This window comes from Trifolium pratense, linkage group LG4 (assembly GCF_020283565.1).
Source record: "Trifolium pratense cultivar HEN17-A07 linkage group LG4, ARS_RC_1.1, whole genome shotgun sequence".
Lineage (NCBI taxonomy): Eukaryota > Viridiplantae > Streptophyta > Magnoliopsida > Fabales > Fabaceae > Trifolium > Trifolium pratense.
In genome coordinates this window covers 13225860-13253671 of record NC_060062.1, presented here as the reverse complement: position 1 = coordinate 13253671, position 27812 = coordinate 13225860, and the positions used below count along the sequence as shown (strand labels likewise).

At 32.0% G+C, this 27812-nt stretch overlaps 3 protein-coding genes across 3 annotated transcripts; 2 read left to right on the top strand and 1 right to left on the bottom strand.

The window, feature by feature from the left end:
* Nucleotides 1-3520: 3520 nt before the first annotated feature.
* LOC123924788 lies at nt 3521-7248 on the top strand. Its single transcript, XM_045977759.1, has 5 exons — nt 3521-3672; nt 4217-4632; nt 4725-5940; nt 6027-6173; nt 6341-7248. The coding sequence occupies exons 2-5, from the start codon at nt 4582-4584 to the stop codon at nt 6934-6936; spliced, it is 2010 nt and encodes a 669-aa protein (XP_045833715.1). The 5' UTR covers nt 3521-3672; nt 4217-4581; the 3' UTR covers nt 6937-7248.
* Nucleotides 7249-15586: 8338 nt separating this feature from the next.
* On the top strand, nt 15587-18483 carry LOC123920666 (G-type lectin S-receptor-like serine/threonine-protein kinase At2g19130). Its single transcript, XM_045972959.1, has one exon. The coding sequence runs from the start codon at nt 15805-15807 to the stop codon at nt 18283-18285; it is 2481 nt and encodes an 826-aa protein (XP_045828915.1). The 5' UTR covers nt 15587-15804; the 3' UTR covers nt 18286-18483.
* Nucleotides 18484-19457: 974 nt separating this feature from the next.
* LOC123920665 lies at nt 19458-20637 on the bottom strand. Its single transcript, XM_045972958.1, has 2 exons — nt 20261-20637; nt 19458-20059 (listed from the first exon to the last, which is right to left on the bottom strand). Exons 1-2 carry the CDS (start codon nt 20432-20434, stop codon nt 19589-19591), a joined length of 645 nt encoding a protein of 214 aa, XP_045828914.1. The 5' UTR covers nt 20435-20637; the 3' UTR covers nt 19458-19588.
* Nucleotides 20638-27812: the final 7175 nt, after the last annotated feature.

Here is a 27812-nt window from a genome sequence, read left to right as displayed (position 1 = left end):
TTAATTATCATATTAAATTATTTTTTGGTTTATAATTAAGGTATGTTTTAATTAGAATATGTCTGAAAATTCTAAAAAAACAAAGTATGTAATTTAAATTCAAGGAAGATCGATGTTGATAATTAGTGTATTAATATTCTTCTCTCCTACCACATGGCATGCTTGCAATAATCCTCTCTTCTCCTTGATTTGATATTTAGTCTATTAATATTCACAGTTATTACATGTTGACCGACCTAAAATTCCACCATATCTCAATTTCTTAATTTATGCTATCAGTAAAAAACAATTTATTGATTGCATATTCTTAAATTTTAAATTGGTAAACATTTATGTCAATTATAAATCACATTTATGTCAATTTTTTTTTTGTTAATTATAAATCGCATTGATGCACAATGAAAATTGTATTACATGTAACTGTAAAAAAAATTGATTTGATGCCTTCTCATCATGATATATATATACACACACATACATATATTAATTACCTGAGTGCAGATCCCCATTGCAAAGGTCCAATATCCATGGATTTATTTTTGTAGGAGTTATAGGATTATCTGTGTGATTTAGTTTCTTTTTTACGATTATGTAATGTAGTTTATTATAGGATTATTTATGTAATGTAGTTTTTTTTTCTTCTTCCAATTATGTAAAGTTTATGGATATATATAATTGATAATTTTATATGGTGGCAGAGAATTATGAAAGTGGTGCGATGCATTTGCGGTTTTTGGATCCGTAAAATTTGGCAATTAGAAATCACATTCATTCTTTCTATACACTTCTTTTTTCGCAAAATTGGTGCTGATTGATATTAATTAATTGATTCACTCATCAATACATTTTTTTTACTGCAATTAAAATCATATATGGCAAGAATTCAAAGAATTCTAATTCTAATAAATGTTTACTAGCTCATTTTTTTTCAGCAAATAAAATAATGAAATTGAAATATATTAATATATTTGGGCGTAAATTAGCCACGCATTTTTTTAATTAAAATCTAAATATCAATCTATATAATTATAGCAAATTCGAATTAAAAGTATGAATAAAAGAATATCTCTAAAAATAATTTTGTATTAATCTTTGGCATAAAATAAAAAACTAATTAAAAGAAGTATTTATCTAAATGATTTTTTTTATATTTTAAGGAAAAAGATTTTAATTTTTATATTTTAAATAAAAGGTTTTTAATAATTTTTATTTTTTAAAAACTATAGGTACATTAAAACGAAATAAATTTTTTTAAAATGAAATATTTTTTATAAATAATTATAGCTAAACTAATTTCTTTTTATGAATACATTAAAAAAAATTGACTGTAGTATATATATTTATTGACTGTAGTATATTTAAAATAGTTGGAAAATATATGGTAATGCAATATATTTTTGGAAATGTCAAATATTGGATGAACCCCATAAATTAAGGCATTTTCAAAAATTAAGGGATTAGTAAAAGCTTGTGGTGGTAAACAATTTCTCTACCATAAATTCATATTACATTTTTTCATCGATGGTTGAGATGTAGAAAACCCTGCATTTATACTTTTTTTCTTTGCTCGGGGGCTTTATTTTAACACGTTTATACGGGATTTTATACTTTTACTCATATATTCATATATTGACCTATTTTTTTGTATTTTTTATGGGGCCTGGGTTCATTTTTTTTTTGTTGTTATTTATATATAACTTTTTTTTTGTTGATTTATATGAAGACTATATATTTATATTCATATATTAAGACGAGAATCTATCTTTATTCTATAATTTATGTGAGACTTTTGTATTTATAATTTATATGGGCATATATTTTTGCACATGTATTATTTTGGGGCTATACTTACATGGCGGTTGAACTCTGAATTATCAGAGAATTCTTCCATGAGAACAAGAGGGTTAATACCAAAAAAATATATTACTATAAGGACTATATTTGTATTCATATATTAACACAAAGACAATTTTTTTTTTTAATTTATACGACGTTCTATATTTTTTTATTTTGAGGATATTGATGTGAAAATTAACTAATATAAGATATATTCATATAACTTTTTTAGGGTATTTTTGTTTCATATTTATTTTCATATGGATATTATGACATTAATTTAACTTTTTTTGTTTGTTTGGGGGACTCTTTTTTTTTTTTTTAAAGTTTACACACAAGTCTATATTTTTTTTTTGTCTTAGATGAAGTGATAATCCACTGAAATTAAACTCACGTATAATTGTGAGATCCCGGATTCGAACCTGGGTCACGACGTCCAGCGTAACAATTTCGGCATTTTGTCAGTTGAGCTAGGACTTATGGGACCATCCGTCTATATTTTTATGTATAAGAGAAATGATTTATTTTTTTGTAATTTATACGAGGCCTCCTTTTTTTTTTGTGATTTACACAGGAACTATATTTATATATTAATACAGGATCATATTTTATTTAACTTTTGACAAATACGGGATCCTTCTTTTTTTTTTTTTAAAGTTATAACTTTTCATTTTTCATTCTTTTTATTTGAGAATTATGAAAATTTTAATATTAAAATGTTAAATTTTTGTCTCATTTTACCCGTGCTTGGCACGGGTCCGGATACTAGTTATGTAAGATAAGATATTTTTTCATAAAAAATGGTTGTCTCTTTCAGGACTGTCTCATTATAGAATAGAGGAGTAATTATTTTAAATTTAAATATTTATGCCAACATTAGTCTGAAATAAATAGTAAATATTTGAGATCTTTTAACCATGAATCTCATCTCATTTAAGATAAAAATCATAAATATCACGTGACATTTTAAATTTTTTTCCTACAAATACCAACTTTTAGGCACTGAATTTTCTTTTTACTCAGTTTTAGGCACGTGTTTAAGGTTGATATATTATTTTTATTTTGACAAACGGTTGATATATTATGAGGAGATATTCGTTGACTCGAGGAGTAAGTTTTTATTGACTTACTCTGCTTAATAACTCAATATCGGCATTATATTTCTTCAATCCAATCGTTGAATTTAAAGATCTCATTGAGTAGATCAACTCCACAGAAGTTTTATAAAAATTCAAAAAATGTAGTTATGCATTCAGACTATTGAAATTCAACGGTTATTTTAAAAGTTTATTGTACGATCAATTGAAGTTATCAGAAAAAGTATCAAACAATTTTGAATTTTTATAAAAATTTGTGTAGTTGATCTACTCAATGAGATCTTTGAATTTAACGGTTGGATTGAAGAAATATAATGCCGATATCGAGTTATTAAGCGGATAAAGTCAATGGAGACTTACTCCTGGAGTCAACGGATCCCTCCTCATATATTATTATTTAAACAATTCACAAAAAAAAAGTTAAAGATTCAGATATTTTTTATCAAATCATTAAAAATCATTATTTTGTTTCTCAAATTAGGGTTATAGCTAGTCACTCATTGAATAATTTGTGTGGCACTGAATGCACTTGATTCGGAACCTATTATTATTAATAATAATAAATTAATAATATTTATTTTTATATATTATATATATAGAGAATTGAAAATTGTTGAGATTGCGTAGCATTGCAGGGCAAGGTGGGTAGCCAAAGGAAGAAGAAGAGGCTGCTTCTTGATACAACAGTGTCATCTTTTTCATTCTATCATCAACTCTCTCTTTTCTTCAATTTCTTTCTGTAAGTTCTATGCTATTTTTTTTTCCTTTGCATTTTTTTTTATATATTCAATTATTTATGAGACCTTTTGTTTTGCTTTTGCATGTATCTTTTAAATTCCCTTGATTTTTTAATAAAACATCGTACCTTTCGTTTAACGTTAATTGGGTGTTTTTGTTTGATTCAAAGATGCAATTTTGTATTTTTGGTTAACCTTAATTGTGTGTTTTTTTTTTCTGTTTAATTTAATGGACGTGGTTAAATTTCAGGTCTGATTCAATTTTCCTTGATTTTAATGTTGTTTTTTTCTGTGGGTGTTAATTTTTTTTTTTTTTTTTTTGAAATTTGTGAAATTGATTTGCTAGAAACAATTATGAGAATATCTTAGAAATTTAAGCGAGTTTATAATTTAGAGAAGAGGAAAGAATAAGCTATAGATTTCTATTGTATAAATTGATTTTTTTCTTTGTTTTTATTTGTTTAATTGAAGTCACAATTTATATCTTGAATTGAAGTGTTTTCTTTGTGGTTGATAATGTTCATGTGATTCTGTTTTATTCAATAGGTTTGCGTCTTTTATGCGGATTTGTCTCTGGATTCAGCTTGCTGAAAAAGAATTTATTTCACTCTGGCCGCTATAAAAAGTTCAAATAATTCTCGCACCTCTAAAAAGGTGTGGGGTGATGAAGGAGGAGTGATTTCGGTTTGTGTTTTACGTAGAACAAAGGCATCAGACATATGGAGATTGTGCCGTGTTTCGGTTGGATTGTCCGTTGATTATGGCTAAGGGTGGCTTTTGATTTGTCCCCAGAAGCCCTCTAGTACAATAACAGCAAATTTACGGATTTTGGTTAGGCTTCTGGAAAATTGACGAACAATATAGATTAACATTGGTAGTGGTTAGATGTAGCTCTCAACATTGTTGCAGCGATGTTTAAATTTTCTTGTTTTCATGTTAATGTCCAAGGCAACAAAACAAAGGTAAGAAGAAATGAATTGAAGTATAGACTTTTGTATAACTTGGATGTTATTACATGAATTTGTTTTGACTTTAAGCTTTTTCTTTTAATCAGAAAATAGCTCAACCTTCTTCTGAAGAAATGTCGAAAGCTTTGCGTGATAGTTCCAAAAAGCTAGTTAGTAAAGATTTGTCTACCCCTACGAGCTTAAATTCGTCACCTTCAAAACAACATTCACATAAGCTAATGAATGTTTCCGAGAATGATATTCTTGACCAGGATTCAGTAGAGCGCATTGGTAGGTTAGAGGATATGAATAGCAAGTTTCTCACTGAACTTGACAGAAAAGTCCACCAAATTGGGCGTCTCAGGAAAAGTCAGTCGGATAGTGAGCTTTGCCAAGGGATAACTGAGGGTGATCATGATGATATGGGGTTTTCCAAGAGCCACCATGACTCACCAAATTCAATAGGCAGCCCTAATGATCAATCTAAAACGGATTCGAACTTTGAGTTTCAAGTCATTCCTGGCCGTTGCAATGATAGCTCACTTTTTTCAATAGGAGATCTGACGCCTTCGGAGAAAGATGCTCGTGAAATTTCTGATACTCCATTATCCGTCGATCATGCCGGTGACTCTGCTGGCCGGAATTCTGGTCCCAATACACCATCTTTAAGGAAGTCGTGTTCCTTGCCCAATATCGTTGCTTCTATGCTTACTTCTGGAAATAAACATGATTTTAAACATGCATCAGCATTGTCAAGATCTTCTGATGATCTTTGCGCTTTAAGCTTGAGGAAGAAAGAGGTATTCATCAACGAGTCTTATGATCAAATTAGGGAAACTCAAGAAAGTATCATGGAAAAAACTGAAGATAATCATATGGACAGATACTTTGACGATGGTTTTGATTCGCATCTTCTTTCTGGTGTACCAAAAGACTGGACAAGACCGATTACAGACGATATAAGTGATGCAGAACCTCTTCAAGGAGATTCCTCGATTGAATCTCCTAACATGAATTTTAGCTTTAAGCGGATTGAGGATTGGGTAAGCAGTTTGCAGGACTGCGAACCACCTCCAGAGGATATAATTGAATTGCCTGAATCTGTTGTTGATCCAGTAGTTGATGTTAACACCGCAAATGCTGTGGCTGCTTCAGTTGTGGATCATAAGATCACTCCGGGAATGGAAGCCGCTAAAAGATATATATCTTCATTGACTGCCAATGCCACTACGGCTCAGCTGGCAAATCATGGGCTGGTTGTGATCCCCTTTTTGAGTGCATTTGTGAGTTTGAAGGTGCTCAATTTGTCTGGAAATGCAATTGGTTAGTAGCATGTTTTATTTATTCGTTACTTTTGAGTTGTGACAATCTTTAACTTTGGCATTAAATTTAGTTCATTTATTTTGCAGCAAGAATAACTGCCGGTACTCTTCCTCGAGGACTTCACACATTGAATTTGTCAAAAAACAATATTTCCACTATAGAGGGATTACGTGAACTTACACGGCTTCGTGTCCTGGACCTCAGCTACAACCGTATACTAAGAATTGGACACGGTAAAAGAATATCTTGATTACATCTCTAGTTTGCTACTTGAAAATTAATCTGCTTAGTATAATTTTCCTATGTCATTACCTGTTGAGAATGAATTGTTGATTTGTGATACTCCTTATCCTTAAATGTGTTTTGTGTCTTTTGTTTAATCTTTTCCTTCTTTTCAAAGGTTTGGCATCATGTTCTTCTCTAAAGGAGCTGTACCTTGCTGGAAACAAGATCGGTGAAGTGGAGGGTCTGCACCGCCTGTTGAAACTAAGTATCTTGGATCTTCGTTTTAACAAGATTTCAACTGCTAAATGTCTTGGACAACTTGCAGCCAACTACAATTCTTTGCTAGCTATCAACTTGGAAGGTAACCCTTGCCAGAAAAACGTCGGAGATGAACAAATTAAGAAATATCTGCAAGGCCTACTTCCCCATCTTGTCTACTACAATCGGCAGCCGTTCAAAGCAAACGGTTTGAAGGACGGTGCAGATCGTGCAGTTCGATTAGGAATGAATTCACAACAGTTTGATCGCAGTCTTAGAGTGGATCGCAAGTCTTCAAGGAAGGGGTCATCATCTTCTCGGAGGCCATCATCTACGTCCTCACCAAAAGTGTCCACGCCAAAAGCGTCCAAAGGAAAACAAGCCCACCTCCCACCTATCAGAACCAAACCATCAATCCAAACTCGCTCTCATTTTAACTCACCCAACAAATTGAATTCGGACAACTTCATGCGCAAAAGTCACAGCGAGGGCACTCTTCTTGGAGCTTTGTAAGAGGCTATTGCATTGCAAATTGATTCGTTCGATGGCCATGTTTCGGTATGCATCAATTTACGTTGGTGATTCATATTCATGTCATGTTTCCAGTTTTTTTGTCACTCCCTCCTGTTTAATTAGTTTTGTTTGCTTGCTGCACAAGGTTTTTAATACATTGGATTGTGTGTTGTACTTGGTTGCCCAATAAGTGGCTTTATGCTTCTGTATTTTCTATTTCATTAATGTTTTTGTGGTTCATTATGTTGTTCAAAACATCATTGTCAATTTGTTTGGAAAGAAGTTTGGTGCAATGCAATTTTTTTTGTACAACTTTCCTTTTTTTCCTTTATTAGTTGCATTTATGATCATTATTTTTTTTTAATAATTAGTATTTTGAAGTGATTGTTATTTTGTTGCTCTATAAATCTAAGAGGAGTGTTGCGCAATTGTGGAAGAAAAAAAAAAATCAAAAGATATTAATTTTAATGGTTTTTCTTTGTTAAAATACATTATTCAAAACTACTCAAAGCTACAATCTTATTTAAGAAGGAAATTTTTTTTAGCCAAATCCAACAGCTTGTTTCATCTACTCAAAGCTACAATCTTATTCAACTGTTTGCTCAATTTTCCATTTGATTAATTTGCATTTTGAAGTATAAAATAAAATAGGCTAACATATGTCCTAAGGGCACATGTTAAGTATACTTCAAGATAGAATAAAAAAGATAAAACTGAATCTTTTTTTTGAAAATAGAATCTCTTTTTTTTGTTCATTATTAAAAGATAGAACAGAAGCTAAGCTATCAACCACAAACAAATTGGATTCTACATGGAATGCGGTAAGTGGGTTGCCACTTGGCACGCGTTTGAGGGAAATGTCAATTTAGTAGTATTATTTAAAAAAGAAAACAATAAATTATATGACTATATTGGCTAAAAACAAATTAAACAATATACCTATAAACAAAGCTACATGTGGTAAAGTGGGGCGACCCGCCCGCCGGCCCCGTTTAAGTCCGCTAAAAAGTGGGGTGGGGTGGGGCGGGCCAACTTAGATGTCTGAGCTTAAAATTTAAGCACTTCTATTTATTAACGAGTTGGCATGTCGGTCCGTCAAACATTTTTTTTTAATACAATTTGATTTACTATATAATTTACAAAATTATTAACCGTTACCAATGAGGTCGACTAAAAATATTTTTTAACAATGTATAATAGAGCTTCAGCAAATTTTAATATCAATGTCATATTTTTCAACAACATAAACAAAATAACTTAACTATAACACCAAAAACCGAAAACAAACACATTAAAACACAAAAATAATCCACTTGGTTCAAAAGGAAGAAAACATAGTTTTAGATATGGAAAATTCTATGGTGCAGCCCCTTATTTGAACTGTTTTGGAGTCGTCCTAATCTGGCCAATGAAGATGTAATGTTCACTCACTTTGAATTATCCGGTACAAACCAATTATATGGTACTTACCATATATCTTTATATTTATTAATATTTCAACTTAGTCCCTACCATATTAAAAGTTACAAAATTACCCCAATGTTTAAATTGTTTTTAATTTTAATCGTGATCGTAAATCAATTAAAACAAAATTACAACTAAAATTGAAACAAAAAACAACAAAGTCACAAAATCAATAAAATTGAAACTTCTGTTCATGACTTGCGTTCATCAAAGTCACTAAAATTTGAAGGAGTTGAGAGATACAATTAATAGAATTTACGAAAAAAACTCCACAACGTGATAATCACTACCACTAATAATCGATGGATATGCATCTAAAGAATGTAGAGGACCACACCACCAAGTGAACCAATTTGCCATTCTTGTACACATGGTATAAGACTACCAGTAATACAATATCCGCTATGAATATTTGACAACCTCTTGCCCTCATAGAGAGAAAATAGCAGTACAGAGAAATCTTAGGATCTCGAAGAAAAGGAGAAATTGATGATTTTTCAATTTCATTGCATCGTTTTCTTCCGGAAAACAAGAAGATGGAGACGAACAATAGGTAGAATTTGGAATTTAGGATTTTTAATTTTATTTTTAATTTGGTCAAATAAAAAATATTATAAATTATATTATCTGATTTGTTTTAAATTGAAAGAAAAAATTGTAATTTTTAAATGAATATTTATTTGATGGGGGACTTATATGCAATAAATAAAAGTTTGTTAAAAAAAAAGGACTCAGCATGAACTTGCGCTGATGTTGGAATTAAATTGAATTCTATTGGTCAAAAAGAAGGACCGCACCAAAACAGTCCAAAAAGGGAATGCACCATATAAGCTCCCTTTAGATATATAAAATACGTATATTTATATAAGAAAGAAAGAGAGAAATGTCAATTTTTTATCAATAGAGAAGGAAAAAAAATAGTGGAATGGACTCGTAAATACTATCCCAATTTTCATTTTAAGTATAAAAAAACTTGCGGGCAAAACCCGCCCTGCCAATGCCTATTTTTAAGCAGGCTAGGCGGGTCAATTTAATGAACCGAGTCGAAATCCTTAGCCGACCACCAAAAATGGCGGGTCAAATGAGTCGGTCCGACCGGACCGACTTGTTTTTCCACCTCTAAACACAGCCAACAAATTGGCTATTAAGCCCAACAAAAATATATACTAAATTTTTTATAAATTAGGATGAACTTTATTTTAATTTGATTTCTGGTAATTTCTTAGTTTGTTTTTATTTGAATTGTAATAGTTTTAGTTTTGATTAAAGGGTCATGCTAAACAGTGTCCCGAGACACTAGTTAAGCATACTAAAAAAAGAAAGAGCAAAATTAATGATGAGAGATAATAACTTTTTACATCTTTAAGATATTGAACTCACAATTTTCAAGATAAAATTTCCATTTTGATATACTTAACCGGTGCCTCAGGGGTACTGTTTAGCATTTTCCTTGATTAAATAATGTAAATCTAATATGGGCCTAAAATGGTGTTACTTATGGCCCATGTAGATTTAGTGTTTTGTTTTAAATAGACATTTGTAATCTTATTTGTAAAAAACATTGAAATGAAGTAGAATTTCTCTCATGAGGATAGAGAAATGTGAGTGAGCTGGGTCTCCTCTTTTAGGTTCTTGGATTGGAATTCTAATTGATTTTTATTATTGGCATCCTTACCATTGTGACGAATCCTCTTGGCTTATCAACTTTCATGATTATGGCGCCTTCTTTTTCTTCATCTTCTCGCTCTAATCCATATTTTGTTTCATTCTTTTCTTCTTTTATTTTTCAATTTGTTGGAAGAAATTATTTAGTAAATCCTTCATTATATGTGGAATAAACTCTATCCATTTTGTGTGGGATGACGAAACTGAGCAAAGTTGAAGAGAAAGCCGATCAAAGCACATGTGTTGACTATTTCGGAACCAACCCAAAAATATGTAGTGTTTTGTGATGCTTTGTCAAAGGCACTCATATGTACTTATAACGGATAATAAAGTAGTAGTCGATGCATCCAGATAGCTGAAGTCTCATGAAGAGAACTACCTCATTCATAATCTTGAGTTAGAAGCTTTAGTTTTTGAATTGAAGATATGGAGGCATCACTTGTATAATGTCCAATTTAAATTATTTAGCGACCACAAGAGTTTGAAGTACTTGTTTGATCAGACAAACTTAAATACGAGGCAAAGGAGATGAATGGAATACCTTAATGATTTTGATTTCGAACAAAAGTACCATCTTGGAAAAGTGAATGTTGTTGTGGATGCTTAGAAAAATGTAATAATATGTATGAAAATTTGAGAAACCTTAACCTTAATGCCACGTCTAAAGGGTGAAATCATGTTAATAAATTAGAGATTTCTTGTGACCTAAGGTGAAAAATTGCACGAGAGCAGGAGATGGATATGAACCTTAATTACATAGAGATTAGGACAACATGAGTTTGCCTTAAAACCGAATGGAGTGATCCTTTTTTGGACAGAATTTATGTGTCGAGCGACCTGAAATTGAAAAGATTGATCTTAGAGGAAACACACAACAATTGATTCTCAATTCACCTAGGTTCCACTAAGATGTATCAAGATTTAAAGAAATATTATTGGTATTCCGGTACGAAGATGTACATTGCAAAATTTGTTGTCAGTTGTGTACCAACAAGTAAAGATAGAACACCAAACACCTCCAAGTTTATTAATTTCAACCCTTGGAGTTTCCATAATGGAAGTGTGGAACGAATTTCCATGAACTTCGTAGGAGGTATAACGCGCACCCAGAAGGGACATGACTCAATTTAGGTGATTTGCGTATCGATTGACTAAGTCATTTCATTTCTTGGCTGTGTAAAGCTGTAACAATAAGAACTTCAACATTCTGATGTGATGGTGATGGTTATGAGGATTTAGTTTTGGATATGTTTGGATTGATCAAAATGTGATGATGTTGGGTAGTCAATTAATGGTGTGGTAACATCAATCAATTTGGTTCTTGCCATTATTTAGAGAGGTTTAAGGGTTTGAGAATGAGATAAGATGAGAGAATGGTCATGATGAGAGAGCTACGTGATTGAGAGATATGAGATCTAAAAATGATTTAACAAAAATGGAAATAGTTGTTTATAGGCAAGAGAGAGATAGGTCTAATTAGATTTGAACTAGGATCATTAGACTTAATCATTCTCTTAATCATTGTATGAGATAGAGAGTAAAATTGAAGAAAGTTGTTAAGCCAATTAGTTGTGATGTTTACAACTACATCTTGTAATTTATATTTCCTTTTAAACTTTTAAATTAAAAATAGATAATTATGATCTAAAAATAGATAATTTATATCGTGAATAAAATATATGGAGAAAAATATGTATTTAAATTTTGATTAAATCATTACTCGGGTAAATTCCTACATATGTGAACCTAATAAAAGAATAAATATTTTGTAATATCTATTTGATTTACTTGGCTTATTTTCGGTTCTTAAGTTTTGACTTCGGTTGCTTAAAAAAAAAGTTTTTACTTCGGTGATGTGCTTGGTGTGCATAAGAAAAATATGTATATATTTTTTTAAAATATTCGTTCATTCTATTTGATCAACTCATATAAAAATACATATAATTTAATTATTGTAAAATATAAATTATTTAACTATTTTCTTTTTTTATTTTTTATTAAACGTGTGTCATCAAATTAAATAACTAAATTTTTGTGATCATCTAAAATAAAACTTCTTCCTTGCATACCATTTCGTGGTGTGGATACCTGACACTTGTCAAAGAAGTCCAAACTATTAACTCGTAAAACCATAACAAATGTAAGATCAAGCATTTACTAGGAATCTATGACTTTTATCTAAAACAAAAATTTACTAGGACACAAGAGACAGCATCAAATAAAATAAAATAATGGATGCAATAACGATCATTTCGTATGAAGAATTAATAATAACAAAAAGTAAATAAAAACAAAAACTCTATTTGGACTTTTCTACGAAGTGTAGGAAGGAAATGCCCATGAGTTGAATGTCGCACATCTAAGACCATATGGTTTATAGATTAAACTAATTTTTTCACTTCCCGATACTTTATATTATTTTCTCTCTCTTCTACATAATAATTAGTAAATTATTATTCAACTTTTATTACTACAATGGTTTAGTTTAAACCAAATACTCTTTCTTTCAACTCACTTTCATATACCCCACAATTTTTATTCTTTATTTATATTATTTAATGAGTTTTATTGTTAGAATATCTGTAATTCATAACTGAATTGAGTTAGTTTAGAAGTTAGTTAATTAGTTACAACAAATTGTAAGTGAGTTAGTTACTTGAAGTGTTGTTACTTGTCTCACAAGCAATGTTATGTAACTACTATAAATAAACTTTGTAACTGTGTAATTTTCAATCAATCAATAATACAATTTTACATTTGCAAACTTTTCTTTGTTGTTCTGTTTTCATTCTTTCAACATTTTTACTATGTTCATCTTGCTTAATTAGCAAGCCATGCCCGCGAGCTGAGCCTGCAACATTGCCAAGCTTGGTCCTTGCATTGTGTGTGTGCTGCGCTAACATTTATTTATATTCTTTCATTGCACAAAGAAAAACTAGAGAATGAAGTGTAAAAATGAGTTTTTTTTTATGTTGAAAGTATATCAAACCATACCTCTATTTATAGAGTATTAAAAATTATGAATTTTGGTATTAAAAAAAATATTGAAAAAAATATGTTATGTAATAATTGCCCTGAAAGTATTAGAATAAATAAAAATGTACACACCCAATTAAAATATGACACATATATTTTCTTCAAAAAAAAAAATATGACACATATATATACATTTAAAAAAAAAAATCTGAAAATCATGATTCACCTTCCTCTTGAGCAAGTGCACCTTACTTGCTGGAGCTGGCATCTCAGCTCGCGCCAGATGTCTCATCCACTTTCCCACTTTCCCACTTTCCCATTCTCCCACTTTCACTTTTTTCTACTTTTCTCTCCATTCAACAACCCCTCTCTTTTCCAACTAATTCAACTTCTAGATTAAACTCACCATTGTAGCATTTAAACTATTGTTTTCGGTAGAGGTGGGAATAGGCTAGGCCGAGCTAGGCTTTGCCAAGCCTGAGCCTGGCCTGTCAAAAAATCGAAGGTCTGAGCCTGGCCTGTGGCCTATCATAGGCTTAAATTCTAGGCCTGAGTCTGGCCTTTTGAAAGTCTGATGTGGCCTGTTAGCCTGTTTAAAAGCCTATTTCATATGAACATATTTAAATAAATAATTATATTTATTTTGAAATATACTTATGAACTAATAAAATAATGTTCCATTTGATATTTTAGAGAATTTGACTATATATGTCATCATATTTCAATTCTAGTTTATAATAATACATTTATATATGTTAAAAACTAATGTAGATTAATAAACTTAAATTACTTAAAAAGTTAATAGATTTATAATTTAATCAAAGTATAAATTTTAATATATAAATAATAATCGTAATAAAAATATTATTCATGTTAACTTAAATAGGCCGGCCTAGTAGGCCTCAAAGGCTTTTTTAATGGCCTGCGGCCTGGCCTTTTTAGCTAAATAGGCTTATAAAAAAGCATTGGTCTGCTCTATTTAAAGAAATAGGCTGGCCTGGCCTGAGCCTATGTAGGCTAGGCCTTAAGGCCATGTAGGCCGGCCTGGCCTGTTCCCACCTCTAGTTTTCGGATTTAAACTCAACCATTGTAAGTAGTCTAAGACCACGGACAGAGCTTTTCTATTAATTTTTTCCTTTGTTTTTAAAATTTTTTCATGACAATTTATTTTTTTTGGAGACACAGACATCCTATATAATTGTTGGGAAAAACCGGCATAGAGAAAATAAATGAACGCAATCAACAACACAAGAATATAACGTGGAAACTCCAAAACCGGAGAAAAAACCACGGCCGTTGTCAAAACCGACAACCAGAGAATAAACACTATGTGAAAATTGTTACAACACATAGACTACCCTCAACCTTCCCTTGGCCCCCAATACACCCACACTTTCCAAAGCAAATACCTAACTACATCTCTCAACCCTATACAAGAGTACAAGAGAAAAACAAAAAAGTCAGATATAAGTTTAAAGTGCTACTGACTGGTGCAATTATAAACAAAGAACTTAGGTCCATTATATAGTCTTGATTCCCTCATTGCTTCACCATTCTAAGTGATGTGTGACTTCTTCAATATAATTTTTTTGACCTTTTTTTTTCTTCATTAGCAATGTGGGACTTACATTGCAATCAATCCCAACAATAATTTTGTAGTTTTTTAAATTATTATCCCTCTATTCAAGACTGGTGTTCATATAAATCCCATTCAATAATTATAAAATGTCGAAAATTGTGTATTTATGAATAATAAGATGAGGTGACATTCATTTTTTATACACCCATATGATACCTGATAAATCACGTTAGAAAAAATAACTCATTAAATTGGTCTTATTTTTGTAGGGACATAGCATTAAGTATTAACCAGGCTCTGATACCATACCATATTAGAATTTTAGAGGCCTATACTCAACCATAAAAGCTAGCTTGAGAGTTGAGGTTTGCACTACACTTATAAAGGCTATCTTTGTCATATCTCTAGCCAATGTGGGACTTCTAACACACCCCTTCACGTCCAGAACTGAACAAGCTGGAACGTGGGATCAACAACAACGGGTGGCCCAAATATGGGAGGTCTCCACAACAAACAACAAATGGATCTAGGATAGGCTCTGATACCATATTAGAATTTTAGAGGCCTATACTCAACCACAAAAGCTAGCTTGAGAGTTGAGGTTTGCACTACACTTATAAAGGCTATCTTTGTCATATCTCTAGCCAATGTGAGACTTCTAACAGCCGCATGTGTTAGTTAGATATACACACTATATCAAAGATCCAGAAGTAGTAAAATGACACTGCTACACATAGAAATTGATTACATCCGTTAATTTGAGATTAAACAGTTTTTTAGTTTACAATGGAGTAAGGAATCGAATCCAGAATCGCATGAATCTATTGGAATCCCTCGCCACTAGGCCAAATATAATGGCTTAAATTAAACAGTTCAAATTAAAATATCAATTTTAATCCCTCGGACGGTTGAGAACAATAACTTCGTCAACACTACATTGCGGCCAAATCCAGCTGCATTACAACACTCACTTTCAATCTTCTCAGTCTTTGTTGACTTTGGAAACAAGAAAAAAATAGAAGATACTATCATCATTCCAACACGACCAAGTCATTTGTTAGACTCATTCTTCCATATTTTCTTTTCACATTCCTCACCCATCAATCACATACTAATATACTAATATCTTACTTCTCTGACAACATTTTCATCTTTGAAACCAAACTATCAACAACAGTAACAACATGAAGAAAAAACCACTCTTCTCACTTTCTCTCATCATCATCTTTTTATCTTTTCACACATACCCTTCACTTTCTGCTCTAACCATCATTTCATCAAATCAATCTCTTTCTGGTGATCAAACACTTGTCTCCAAAGATGAAAAATTTGAATTGGGTTTCTTCAATAAAGGTAATTCTTCTAAATTTTACATTGGCATGTGGTACAAAAAGATATCTATAAAGACATATGTTTGGGTAGCAAATAGAGATCATCCAGTTTCTGATAAAAATTCTTCTAAGTTAACTATATCTAATGGTAATTTAGTTCTCTTAGATCAGTCTCAAAATCTTGTTTGGTCAACAAATTTGAGTTCTAGTTCTAGTTCTAGAACAAGTTCTGTTGTTGCTGTTCTTTTAGATTCTGGTAATCTTATATTAAGTAATACGCCTAATGCGTCGGTATCAGAAGCTCTTTGGCAGAGTTTTGATTTTCCGACGAATACATGGCTTCCTGGTGGTAAAATAAAGCTTGATAAAATAACAAAGAAGCCTCAATATCTTACTGCATGGAAAAACAGCGATGATCCGGCAACAGGTTTATTTTCGCTTGAATTAGACCCTAATGGAACCAATTCGTATTTGATTCTTTGGAATAAAACCAAACAGTATTGGACAAGTGGTCCTTGGAATGGACAAATATTTAGTTTAGTTCCTGAAATGAGGTCAAATTATATCTACAATTTTAACTATGTGTCGAACACGACTGAGAGTTACTTCACGTATTCTGTTTACGACAGTTCTTTGATATCTCGTTTCGTGATGGATGTCTCGGGGCAAATCAAGCAATTTACTTGGCTTGAAAGTACTCAGCAATGGAATTTGTTTTGGTCACAGCCAAGAGGACAGTGTCAGGTTTATGCTTTCTGTGGTGCATTTGGTAGCTGTAATGAGAATTCAAAACCATCTTGCAATTGTTTGAATGGTTATGTACCGAAGTCGCAATCTGATTGGGATCTTGGTGATTACTCACATGGTTGTGTGAAAAGAAACAAATTTCAATGTGAGGTAACTTCCAATCCTTCTAATGGTGCTAAGGATAGGTTCTCACCCAAATCCAATGTGGCTTTGCCTGAAGATGCAAAACAAGTTGTGGAAGCTGGTTCAGTTGATGAATGTGATTCAACTTGTTTGAGTAACTGTTCTTGCAATGCATATGCTTATAACAGTAGCGGATGTTTCGTTTGGCGAGGAGAACTCTTCAATCTGCAACAGCTTTCTCAAGATGATACTAATGGACAGACTTTGTTTCTAAAACTTGCAGCATCCGAGTTTTCTGATTCGAAAAGCAATAAAGGGACAACTATTGGTATTGTTGCTGGTGCTGTTGGTGGTATAGCAGTTGTTCTTGTTCTTGTCCTAATCGTCGTGATTAGGCGAAGAAAAAGACTTGCTGGAGCAAGAACTACTGTGGAAGGTTCATTGATAGCATTTGCATACAGAGATTTACAAACTGCTACGAAGAATTTCTCGGACAAACTTGGAGGAGGTGGTTTTGGTTCTGTCTTCAAAGGAACATTACCTGATTCAAGTGTCATAGCAGTGAAGAAACTCGAAAGCATTAGCCAAGGCGAGAAGCAGTTTCGAACAGAAGTGAGTACTATTGGAACTGTCCAACATGTCAACCTTGTTAGGCTTCGTGGTTTCTGTTCCGAAGGCGACAAAAGGCTTCTGGTTTATGATTACATGCCAAATGGGTCTTTGGATTCAAGTCTGTTTCAAGAAAATGTGTTGGACTGGAAAGTAAGATACCAAATTGCTCTCGGAATAGCTAGAGGATTGACTTATCTTCATGAAAAGTGTAGAGACTGTATCATTCACTGTGACGTGAAGCCGGAAAACATTCTCATAGATTCTGATTTTTGTCCAAAGGTAGCAGACTTCGGGCTTGCAAAGCTTGTCGGAAGGGACTTCAGCAGAGTCCTCACTACAATGAGAGGAACAAGAGGTTATCTAGCTCCAGAATGGATTTCAGGAGTGGCTATCACTGCTAAAGCCGATGTATACAGCTACGGAATGATGCTTTTTGAGCTCGTTTCAGGTAGACGGAACTCTGATCCTTCTGAAAATGGTCAAGTTAAATTCTTTCCTACATTGGCTGCAAACGTAGTACACCAAGGAGGGAATGCGATTAGCCTATTGGACTCGAGATTGGATGGAGATGCCGATGCTGAAGAGATCGCTAGAGTCATAAAAATAGCTTCATGGTGTGTTCAAGATGATGAAGCTCATAGGCCATCCATGGGTCAAGTAGTTCAAATACTTGAAGGTGTTTTGGATGTGACTTTGCCTCCAATTCCTAGATCACTTCAAGCTTTTATTGATGACCATGAGGACATTGTTTTCTTCACTGATTCGAGCTCAACTCATAACTCACAGGTAAAGAGCAATGCTTCAACAGCCTCATCTCAAGCCAAAAGCAACATCTCATCTGCTAGCACATAGTCCTTAAGACAAAATTAGCAGGATACTTTTTAGTTGTTTCTCTCAATTGTTTGTGTTACAATAAGTTGTGCTATAGTTTTGATTTTGAGGTATATAATTGTAATGTATGGTTTCTTTTGATGAATTATTTCAATGATTGCTTGTATATATATATTCATCCTAAATAATGTCAAATGAAAACTCATTGTTTGCCTTGTATTTTTGTATTAGTGCTTCACTGGGATATCACACAAAATAAATCAGTTAGGTGGATGAAGCAATAGTTTGTTAATATATAAACTTTTTTTGGTTAACTCAGATCTTTCTCGTCCTGACTGAAAAGTCATTGAACGTGGGTTTGTTAGGATAAACAACTTATTTGCAACTTATAGCACAAGCGCTTTATGTATAAGCTTAGATAAGCAATTTTTATAGCAATAGTGAAATAAAACTAAATTGTTTCTACATATGCTACGAGCTGTTTTCATAAGCTATATCAGAGAGCTTATGAATATAAGCTGAACTTATGAATATAAGCTGCACAAAACTTATGAAAATTATCATAAGTTGTTTTCTTAAATTCTCCAAAACGGTCTCACAAAACTTATGTCAATAGATGAGCTCAAATAAGTCAATTCAAACAAGAATATAAATGCATTTTCTAGTAAAATTGATTTACCATGTTGTTAGAGACTTGTGTTGCTGTTGGACTTGACTATCGTGGGTTGTTAATCTGTCATTCTATCATTATGCAATGATTTGCTTCTAGTTCGAATCCTGACTTGGCATGCAACAGTGTTAAAACTTTTTGGAAGAGTTTGCCACTTATTTGAATCCCACAAGGTTCAAGGGGTTAGTTTATGCCGTTACACGCAGAAGATATATGTTTATACTAGGGATGAGAATTAGACCCATATCTGAGGGGTATGTATAAAGTGAGGCCTAGGTTGCCTTTGGAGAAATGTGATTACTTTGAAAGATAGGCAAAAAGTTGATATAATTACTTGTAAATAATTTTTACTCTTTCAATCAAATACCAAAATACTACAGTATAGTTTTTTCTCTTTTTCTTTTCTTCTGACCAGAAAGGAGCACTGAACTTCCCATCCAAAATTTACTTTTCATGAAAACATTTTTTTAGCTCAAAAACCATTTATTAGACACTGGTTTTATTTTCCATGAAATGAAAATTCTTTGATGAAGTAAATTTTCATTAACCTTCTGTCAACAACTTTTTCTACAATCCTAGTTAGATTAATCTAATGTCAGAAAGCAGTTCAAAAGAAAAGCTAAAGGACCTAAATATGAATCTGTTTTGTCTCCTTCACTGCCATCTGTGCCTAATAAAGCCTTGTCTCAGGGAGCACACATTCCATAATGACCCTTTACTGTATCTTGGACAATTTAGCAGCTTCTTCTGGCAGCTATAGTTTGAGTTCCAACAAAGAGAAAAAAAGTAGAGGCACATTGATGTCAAAATTATTCCAAATATTTTCCCCCAAAACACAGTAAATACTAAACTTATTAGAACCAAACATGTTGCATAGAATTCAAACTTCTTTTGCTTCTCTAGTAGTAGTGTTCTTCCACTGCTGCTTTCTTTCTCCTGTTTTCCTTTGGTTGACATGTTCTTCAATTGTGATACTTTTGGGCTTGAAAACGAGGAACTTTGTGTTGATAATGTTGACAAAGATGATTGAGAGGCTTTAGATTCTTTTTTATGTGTGGAACAATTTTTCTTTGATCCACCGAAACAATCAAGGCTGTAACGATTTTGATGTCGAGCTCTTTTATTCTGCAAGCCAAATATTAAAAATAAAATTAGTCTCTAATTTTTGTATAGATCACATTTAAAAATTTTAAATTGCGGTCTACAACTATAACTGCAGTTTCAATATAGTAAATAGTCAAAGAGGTCTCTACAACGCGATCACAACTGCAATAAAAGGCGCGCATTAATGGGTTCAACTCAAAAAAAATTATGTAAAAGACTTACCAATATGGTTTCTAATATCACAGCTTTGATCAACTTTGAAACGGTTCGTTTCTTAGGGTGCTGCATGAACCAGCTCTCTGAGCATTGAGCAGCAACTTTGGATTCAAGCATGGCATCTATATCAACAATCGGTCGAAAGCAATGAAAGAATTTGTTCTTTGAAAAGCTCTTCATGATGTTGCTAGATGAGTAACTCAAGAGAAAGAAGTTGTTCACAAAATGAAAACAGAGTAAGTAACTCTGTTTTTGATACTATGTTTTAGTGTTTAGAAGTAATGATCTTTGGTTTGATAGTTGGTAGTTATTATATATTGTTGACATACATGACTCACTATTTATGTGAAGTGACAGCTCAGTGGTTTCTCTTTTTTTTGTTTGTTTTTTACTTCTTTTTTTGTTAGGGGAAGTAAAGATAGAAGGCCACTTAGGTGCTCTGTAAGAGAGACAGGTTCAAGGATGTGAGTTTTATATATTAGTATTTCTTTTTAGAAAGAGAGATTTAGAGAAAAAGGAGAGGCTTTTTAATTGATATTTATTTCCATTACCATAAAGTTTGATGCCTGATGGGTTAAGTTATCTTGGTGAATATGAATTTAAAACCATGCATAATTAAGCAAGATTTAATATCTCTAAAGAAGAAAACCCTTTATACACCAAACTTCTGAATGAGAAAACAACAACAAATTAGTGAATTTAGCTTAAAAAAAAGGTGATGTCTATTATACCGCTTCATAATTTAGGGGTATTTGCTTATCAACAATGAGAATAAGTCATATAAGTAAATTTGCATGTGTTATCCACAACTAACTTGTAACCAAATTTTATTTCACATGCATATGACTTATTCTCATTTGATGATGGGTAAATACTTCCAAATTATGAAGGGATAGTTTAGAAAAAACCTTAAATAATAGTTTGGGAATGGTTTGTGCGCTATTTTCTAGTAGCTAGCCTAGTATGAATTAGCGTTGCTGAATAACCAACGCTAATTACGCAATTTTGATTTTTAGTTTAAATTTTGATCTCAAGCACAAGATAATTTTGGTTCTCATCGAAAACCATTTTTGTTCGGTGCTTTGGATTTTAAATCTTGACACGAAAGGAGATTCACTAAACACATTTTCTCCATCCTCACTCGATATGTTCGGGGCTCCCTCTCCTTCTGTTTGTGGAGATACAGTAAGCATTCATGTCATCTTCGTTCTAAGAGTTGTCACTAAAAAATTAGGGCAGAAATGTTAGAGATATCTTGGCCAGAATTTAGTAAAAGAATTCAGTAACCAATGTCAAATTAGTTGTTTAAGATTTGAATAAAGTGAAACTCATCGTTGACTATTTTTGTCACGTTAAACTATAGAAAAGGTTTGATACGGAGGTTAGAAAGAACTTTGAAATACGAGGTGCAACACTAATGAACAACATTCTAAAAAAGATTTGTACTACATTGTATAGATCGAGACAAATTGGATTTCAAGTGTGAGTGGTTAAGTCTCACATCGATTATGAATAAGAAGAATGTTAGATTTATAAGAGAGGTGATCTATTCACCTAATGCCTTAAGATTTTGTATGGAGAAGTGATGTCTTCCTCTCTTGTGGACCTGAAGCATTTCACCTGATGTTTCGCCGGACTCCACAATAAGCAAATACTGGATTGAGATATGATATGATACAATTATCATATCTTGTCTCTTATCCAGGCCACAAGGCAAATAGATTTTTAACGTGAATAAATAAAATGTTTAAGTTTAAACCTCGACTACTGCATATATAATATGATATTACAACAATTAAGATAAATTTACACGACCGTCTATCTTATTCAAATAAAAATACACAAATAGTTAAATTGAATAAATTAGGGTAAAATTATCATTCTCTTTCTATTCTCTTTTTATTTGTTATTTAATTATCTATTTATTTATTTATTATCTTTTCTTAATTTGCTTAAATGGTTAATGCATCAATTATTGTGTGGGAGAGAGTTCAATCCAATCCATTTTGTTTGTTTTGAATCCATTTCCTAAAACAAACCAAAATGCATTTCAATTTTACAAAAAAAGTGATACAAAAATCTATAATAAAATTGGGTTAAAGTTGCTCCTATAATTGCTTCCATTTTCCCTTCAATCTCAATGGAACTTTATACAAGATTCCGCCCACAACTTTTGTAGTTGCACTTCCACTGCAAATACAGTTTGTCTTTTTGTTCACAAAGTTGTGAAGCAAGACAAGTGTCTTCATTTCTACTTAAGCTAATTGAAAGCAACCTTTTCTTCAAAAATTATTCAGACTTTATGAAAGCAAATTATAAGAAAAGTATATTATAAACGATATAAAATAAACACGTGTAAACAATGATATTATACATTTTTTTTTTGGTAAATGATATTTTACATTATTGATAAATATGTTAAAATATTTTTCTAAAAGGCACATGTAACTTTTTTTTTTTTTGATAATAAGGCACATGTAACTTTGGATACAAATATCTTAATCTATCCCAAAAAGAAGATACCGGTATCTTAACTAGAAAGGATTATTTTTTCTTTGAATCATGTTTTCGAAATTTAATAAATGTCAAATTTGAGTTTGTTAATGATTAAGATACTAAAAGGATAGGAGAGAATTTTTACAAAAAGGAATTGAGAAAGGATGAAATGAAAAGATTTAGGTGGGGAAGAGTTTGGGAAGTTGATATTTCTTCCTAATACAAAATATTCCTAGTTTAGAGAAATTAGATAATTTTATTTATAAGTTGAATTTAAATTGTTATAATATTCTGATAGAAGATTATATCTAGTTAATTAAATAATTATTAGATAATAGTTTATTAACAATTATTTAGGTATAAGTAAGATTTAGTATTTTTATTGTTATGAGGACTTTTATGTTATTGGGTTGTTTAAATGAGTTTTATGCCTTAGGCCCATTAGGAGTATTATATATATGTAGTGCCTTATGCATTTTAAAAGAATGAATGAAAAATGAAGTCTTTATTTTATGTTTATTTTACTTGTTTTCTTTATTGCTTTTCTAGGTTTAGCTTAGTTGTAGTTTGATAGAGCCTCAACTCTCTATCAATTGGTGCTTTCATTCTTGAACACCAACACCTCCCATGGCTTATTCAAACCCTAATCATCTCTATTATCCGGATCCCACCACCATTCCAACCTTTTCTCCATTGGTTTAGCTTAGTTGTAGTTTGATAGAGCCTCAACTCTCTATCATATTCTCAAAATATAATTAAAAATATATTAATTATAAGCATTTATTTATTATTTTTTTATAAAATGACTCTCTCAAAAACAAGGTAGAAGAAAGTTTAAGAGAGTTTTTTATTTCTTGCATAGTTAATTACAACATAGATATGTCTGAATTTGGTTCTGTTCTCGGTAGTGTTTTTAGAAATTTTATGCTAGAGTTTGTGAGAAAAGAAATTGATGAGGCAGGTCATACTATTGCAAAAATATGCACATCTCTAATTAATTTTTGTTGAGTACGTTTCATATGCATCATGAAGAAGTCGAGGGCAGAGAAGCTGAACTAGCGGAGCGAATCGAATTCTATAAATATCGTGTTTTTGGAAAACAGTGTCGTGTTCGGTTCAAACTCGTGAAGCACAAAACACAGGGGGTCAATGACTATGTTCATTGTAACGTGTCGGGGGCCAACTAGAGAAGGCTGAAGTCTTTTCAAAGTTCAAATTGTATAAGGCAGATGTGGAGAATCAAACGGGCAGAAAAATAAAGTATTTGCGGCCAGATAATGGGACAGAGTACACTGACTCAAAATTCCAGAAATTTTGTGAAGAACATGGAATTCATCGGAGACATTTTTCAGTTCGCAAGACACCGCAACAAATGGTGTTGCAGAAATAATGAAAATGTCTCTAACTGAAAGGGCAAAATCAGGCGGCGGTTACAAACCAAACCCCCGCTAAATAGCCTGTGTAGGGGGGTTTCAAACCCCCTAAATGGACGACCCAGAATTCTTTTAGTGCTTTCCAGTTTGCGGGGGTTTCAAACCCCCTCTATTTGGAAGTGGACATTCTAATTTACAAGTTTGTTAACCTCCTTTAATTTTTTTTTTTTTGGTTTACCCCCTTTAATTTTTTTTTTTGGTTTACCTCCTTTAAATTTTTCAGCAAAAGAAAAATCTATATTATTAATAACTCATGTGTCCTTCTTAATTTAGTTTTTAAAGCATCCCTTCTAATGTTTTATTGTTTAATAATATATTGATGTTTTAAAATGTGTAATTTATTTTGTCAAAGTATTCAAGTATTCAAAGACGATCGGTAGACATGTTGTAAACATCCTGCGATCTTGTATAGCTTCTTAAGGGCAAAGAGGGCTATCGGTTGCAAGTGGGTGTATAAGCGAAAACTAGCAGTAACAAAAAGAAGGGGAAAAGTTCAAGGCTCGTCTTGTAGCAAAGGGGTACTCACAACAGAAAGGGGTTGATTATAATGAGATTTTCTCTCTAGTCGTCAGACATACTTCTATCAGGACAATGTTAGCCTTGGTAGCCAGCTGAGAGATGCATTTAGAACAAATGAATATGAAGACAACATTTCTTCATGGCAATCTAGATGAGCAAATTTATATGGAGCAGTCAGAGAGTTTCAGTGATACTGATAGAAAATTCACAAGGACAGGGGTGAGTATTTCGAAGGCTGTGACTACTCCATTGGCGAATCACTTTAAGTTTACATTGGATCAGTGTCCAAAATCATATGTAGAAATTGAGTATATGTCAAAGGTTCCTTATGCCAGTTTTATTGATTGTTTAATGTAGTTATGGTCTGCACTAGGCCAGATTTGGCACAAGCTGCATTATTTTCCATGAAATGAAAATTCTTTGATGAAGTCAATTTTCATTAACCATCTGTCAACAACTTTTTCTACAATCCTAGTTAGATTAATCTATTCTAATGTTAGAAAGCAGTACAAAAGAAAAGCTAAAGGACCTAAATATGAATCTGATTTGTCTCCTTCACTGCCATGCCATCTGTGCCTAATAAAGCCTCGTCTCAGGATGTACAGAGAATTCACACGTAAAAAATTAATGCTCATTATGGTACTTCACTTTGAGCACACATTCCATAATGACCCTTTACTGTATCTTGTGTTAGAATATTTTCCAATATTATGTGGGCTGCAATCAATTGTGAGTTTTGGTTTTAATAAAAACGGGTTGATGTTGTTGTGATCCATTTGATGATGCTTAAGTCCGATAATTGTGATCAGTAATAATGGGCTTGAACACTAATTCTGATTTGTGTAGAAACAAAGTGTAGGCCCAACTCTAGAGTCCATGATGGGTGGTACTAGGGTTGTGATCTTATATAAGATTGGCTAGGTCCCCTTTGCCGTCACGTACAAACACAATAAGCTCATTTGTTGTCTTCCCCATCAAAGACCTCAAAGACCGGAGCAAGTGATAGGCAGAGGAAGACCTTGTCTAGTATATCGATGTTTTCGATATTGGTGCAATTCCGGTAACGTTGCTTTGTGATTATGATTATCAAGTAAGTGTGTTCTAATTTCATATAATATATTGATCTCTAAGTTGTTTATTATTACATGTGGTATCAGAGCTTAATATTATATGATTAGAACCCTAATTTTCATATGTGAATCATAGCCACGATTGATCTTTGAGAAATTTTTATTTTCAATTCGAGGTATCAATATATGTTTTCGGTGTTTATGATTATCTCCCCGATTACATAATATATATAATTGGTTTGGTCCTGTGAGTGTATGCTTCACGGTTAGTTGTTATTCGGTTAATATATGTGATGCGCCGCCACACTTACGTTTTAAGACCTTTGGTTTTTCATATATTAAAACCTTGACATGGTTCATTTGTTTTATCCTCTTGTGCATACGTTGCAGTGCCATTATGTACACTTTATCATTAATCAAGTTTTTGCCAGTTGAGACCAAATCAATTCGAATTGTTGGAAACATATCTATATTGATGTGAATTTCATATCTATTGTTTTCAATTTCTATGTTAATCCAATCGGATTTTTATGTAGTAATTGGTTTCGATTGGTTTGATAACGACTAAATCAAAGCTTATTTTTGTACTTTGTTATGTTTTGTGTGATGCCATGATTTTGTGTTCTCTGATTGACAACCTATCCTCACTATTCGGCATCACGAGTTCAAGGGACTATTTATCTACTGATCTACTTATAATTATAATATAAGGCATCATAATTTATCTACTTATAATACAAGGCATCATGATTTTGTCATTTATTTTTATTTTGCATTTGATCACATTTATTCTTATTCTTTGATCAAATTTTATGTGACCATTAATATATAAGGACTATCCTTTGGATCCTGAGGTAAATTTCTTTTCTCTGTTTATGGATCATATATGTGTATATTTTGGTTTAGTATTTGTTATACAGAAGAGTACACAATGTCAGAAATTCTTGTTCGATGGCAAATACTTTGTGCACTACACTGAATTAGTTGGTTTGGTTTGGCAAAGAACCAGAAACTTTCTATGTCAAATTTCTCAATTTGGATTGAGTTCCCTTTATAAATTGGAGAGGAAAGAAATTGTTTTACTTGATTTGATTTCGATCCAATTGATGGGTTAGTTTGTTCGGTTTTCCTCCATCTCTGTAGGTTTGTTTTCTAACTCCATCTTTATAAATGTAAAGAAAGTATTCTTCTGGTGCTTTTATTGACTTAATTGATTGAAAATTTCAGCACATGAATACTTCCGTTGTGGTTAGCTTGTGATCATTACATGATTGCACAACTAGAAATATTTTATATTGCCGTTTCAAAAAAAAAAAAAAAGAAATATTTTATATTTACTTGAAAATAAATTGGATTTAATTATTACATTCTCAAAGTTTTGTGTACAAAAATTATGGTGAAGATTTCTTCCCTTTACTGTGAAACTTTGATATATCCAACTTAGTATATTTGTGTCATTAAGGATATTATTTATTTTTAGAATAAAATTGTGATTTTACATATTGCCACAACATTTCTATACATTATTCCGTACAAGAATACTTAGTTGTTTTAATAATATATTCTTGGTTTCAGGAATGAGATTAGTTTATGAAATATTTATATATATTTGGTGATTAATATGAGAATCATATGAAATTTGAGCCTAACATGTTATTTAAGAAAATCCCTTTAGCATCATATGTGTTATTTTAGGCTCAATTTTGCTAATTATGACACCAAATATTATTTATGTGAATTTATAGTTATCGTATAAATTCTATATATTGCCTTGTTATTAGCGTGCTAATTTGTAAGTATTATTAAAATTATTCTTTTGAGCAAATGGCAATTGAAAACAATTATCCTTACATTGTTTATTATTAGAGTCATTTTATTATGATATAACGTTTTGCCGTTGATCTATGGTTGTTTGAGATGGCGCTGTTGTAAAGTCATCAAAGCTCATTGACTCTATTTGCAAGGATGTAAGTCACACTCTTGAAGGTTAGTTGTGCAATTATTTTTCATGTTGTGACTTATTATACAATTGCATATAAG

Coding starts and splice junctions, on each gene's coding strand:
- LOC123920666 (XM_045972959.1), top strand. CDS start 15,805: ATGAAGAAAAAACCACTCTTCTCACTTTCTCTCATCATCATCTTTTTA.
- LOC123924788 (XM_045977759.1), top strand. CDS start 4,582: ATGTTTAAATTTTCTTGTTTTCATGTTAATGTCCAAGGCAACAAAACA. Junction 4,633..4,724: donor TCCAAGGCAACAAAACAAAG/GTAAGAAGAAAT, acceptor TCTTTTAATCAG/AAAATAGCTCAACCTTCTTC. Junction 5,941..6,026: donor TTTGTCTGGAAATGCAATTG/GTTAGTAGCATG, acceptor TTTATTTTGCAG/CAAGAATAACTGCCGGTACT.
- LOC123920665 (XM_045972958.1), bottom strand. CDS start 20,434: ATGAAGAGCTTTTCAAAGAACAAATTCTTTCATTGCTTTCGACCGATT. Junction 20,060..20,260: donor TGATATTAGAAACCATATTG/GTAAGTCTTTTA, acceptor TTTGGCTTGCAG/AATAAAAGAGCTCGACATCA.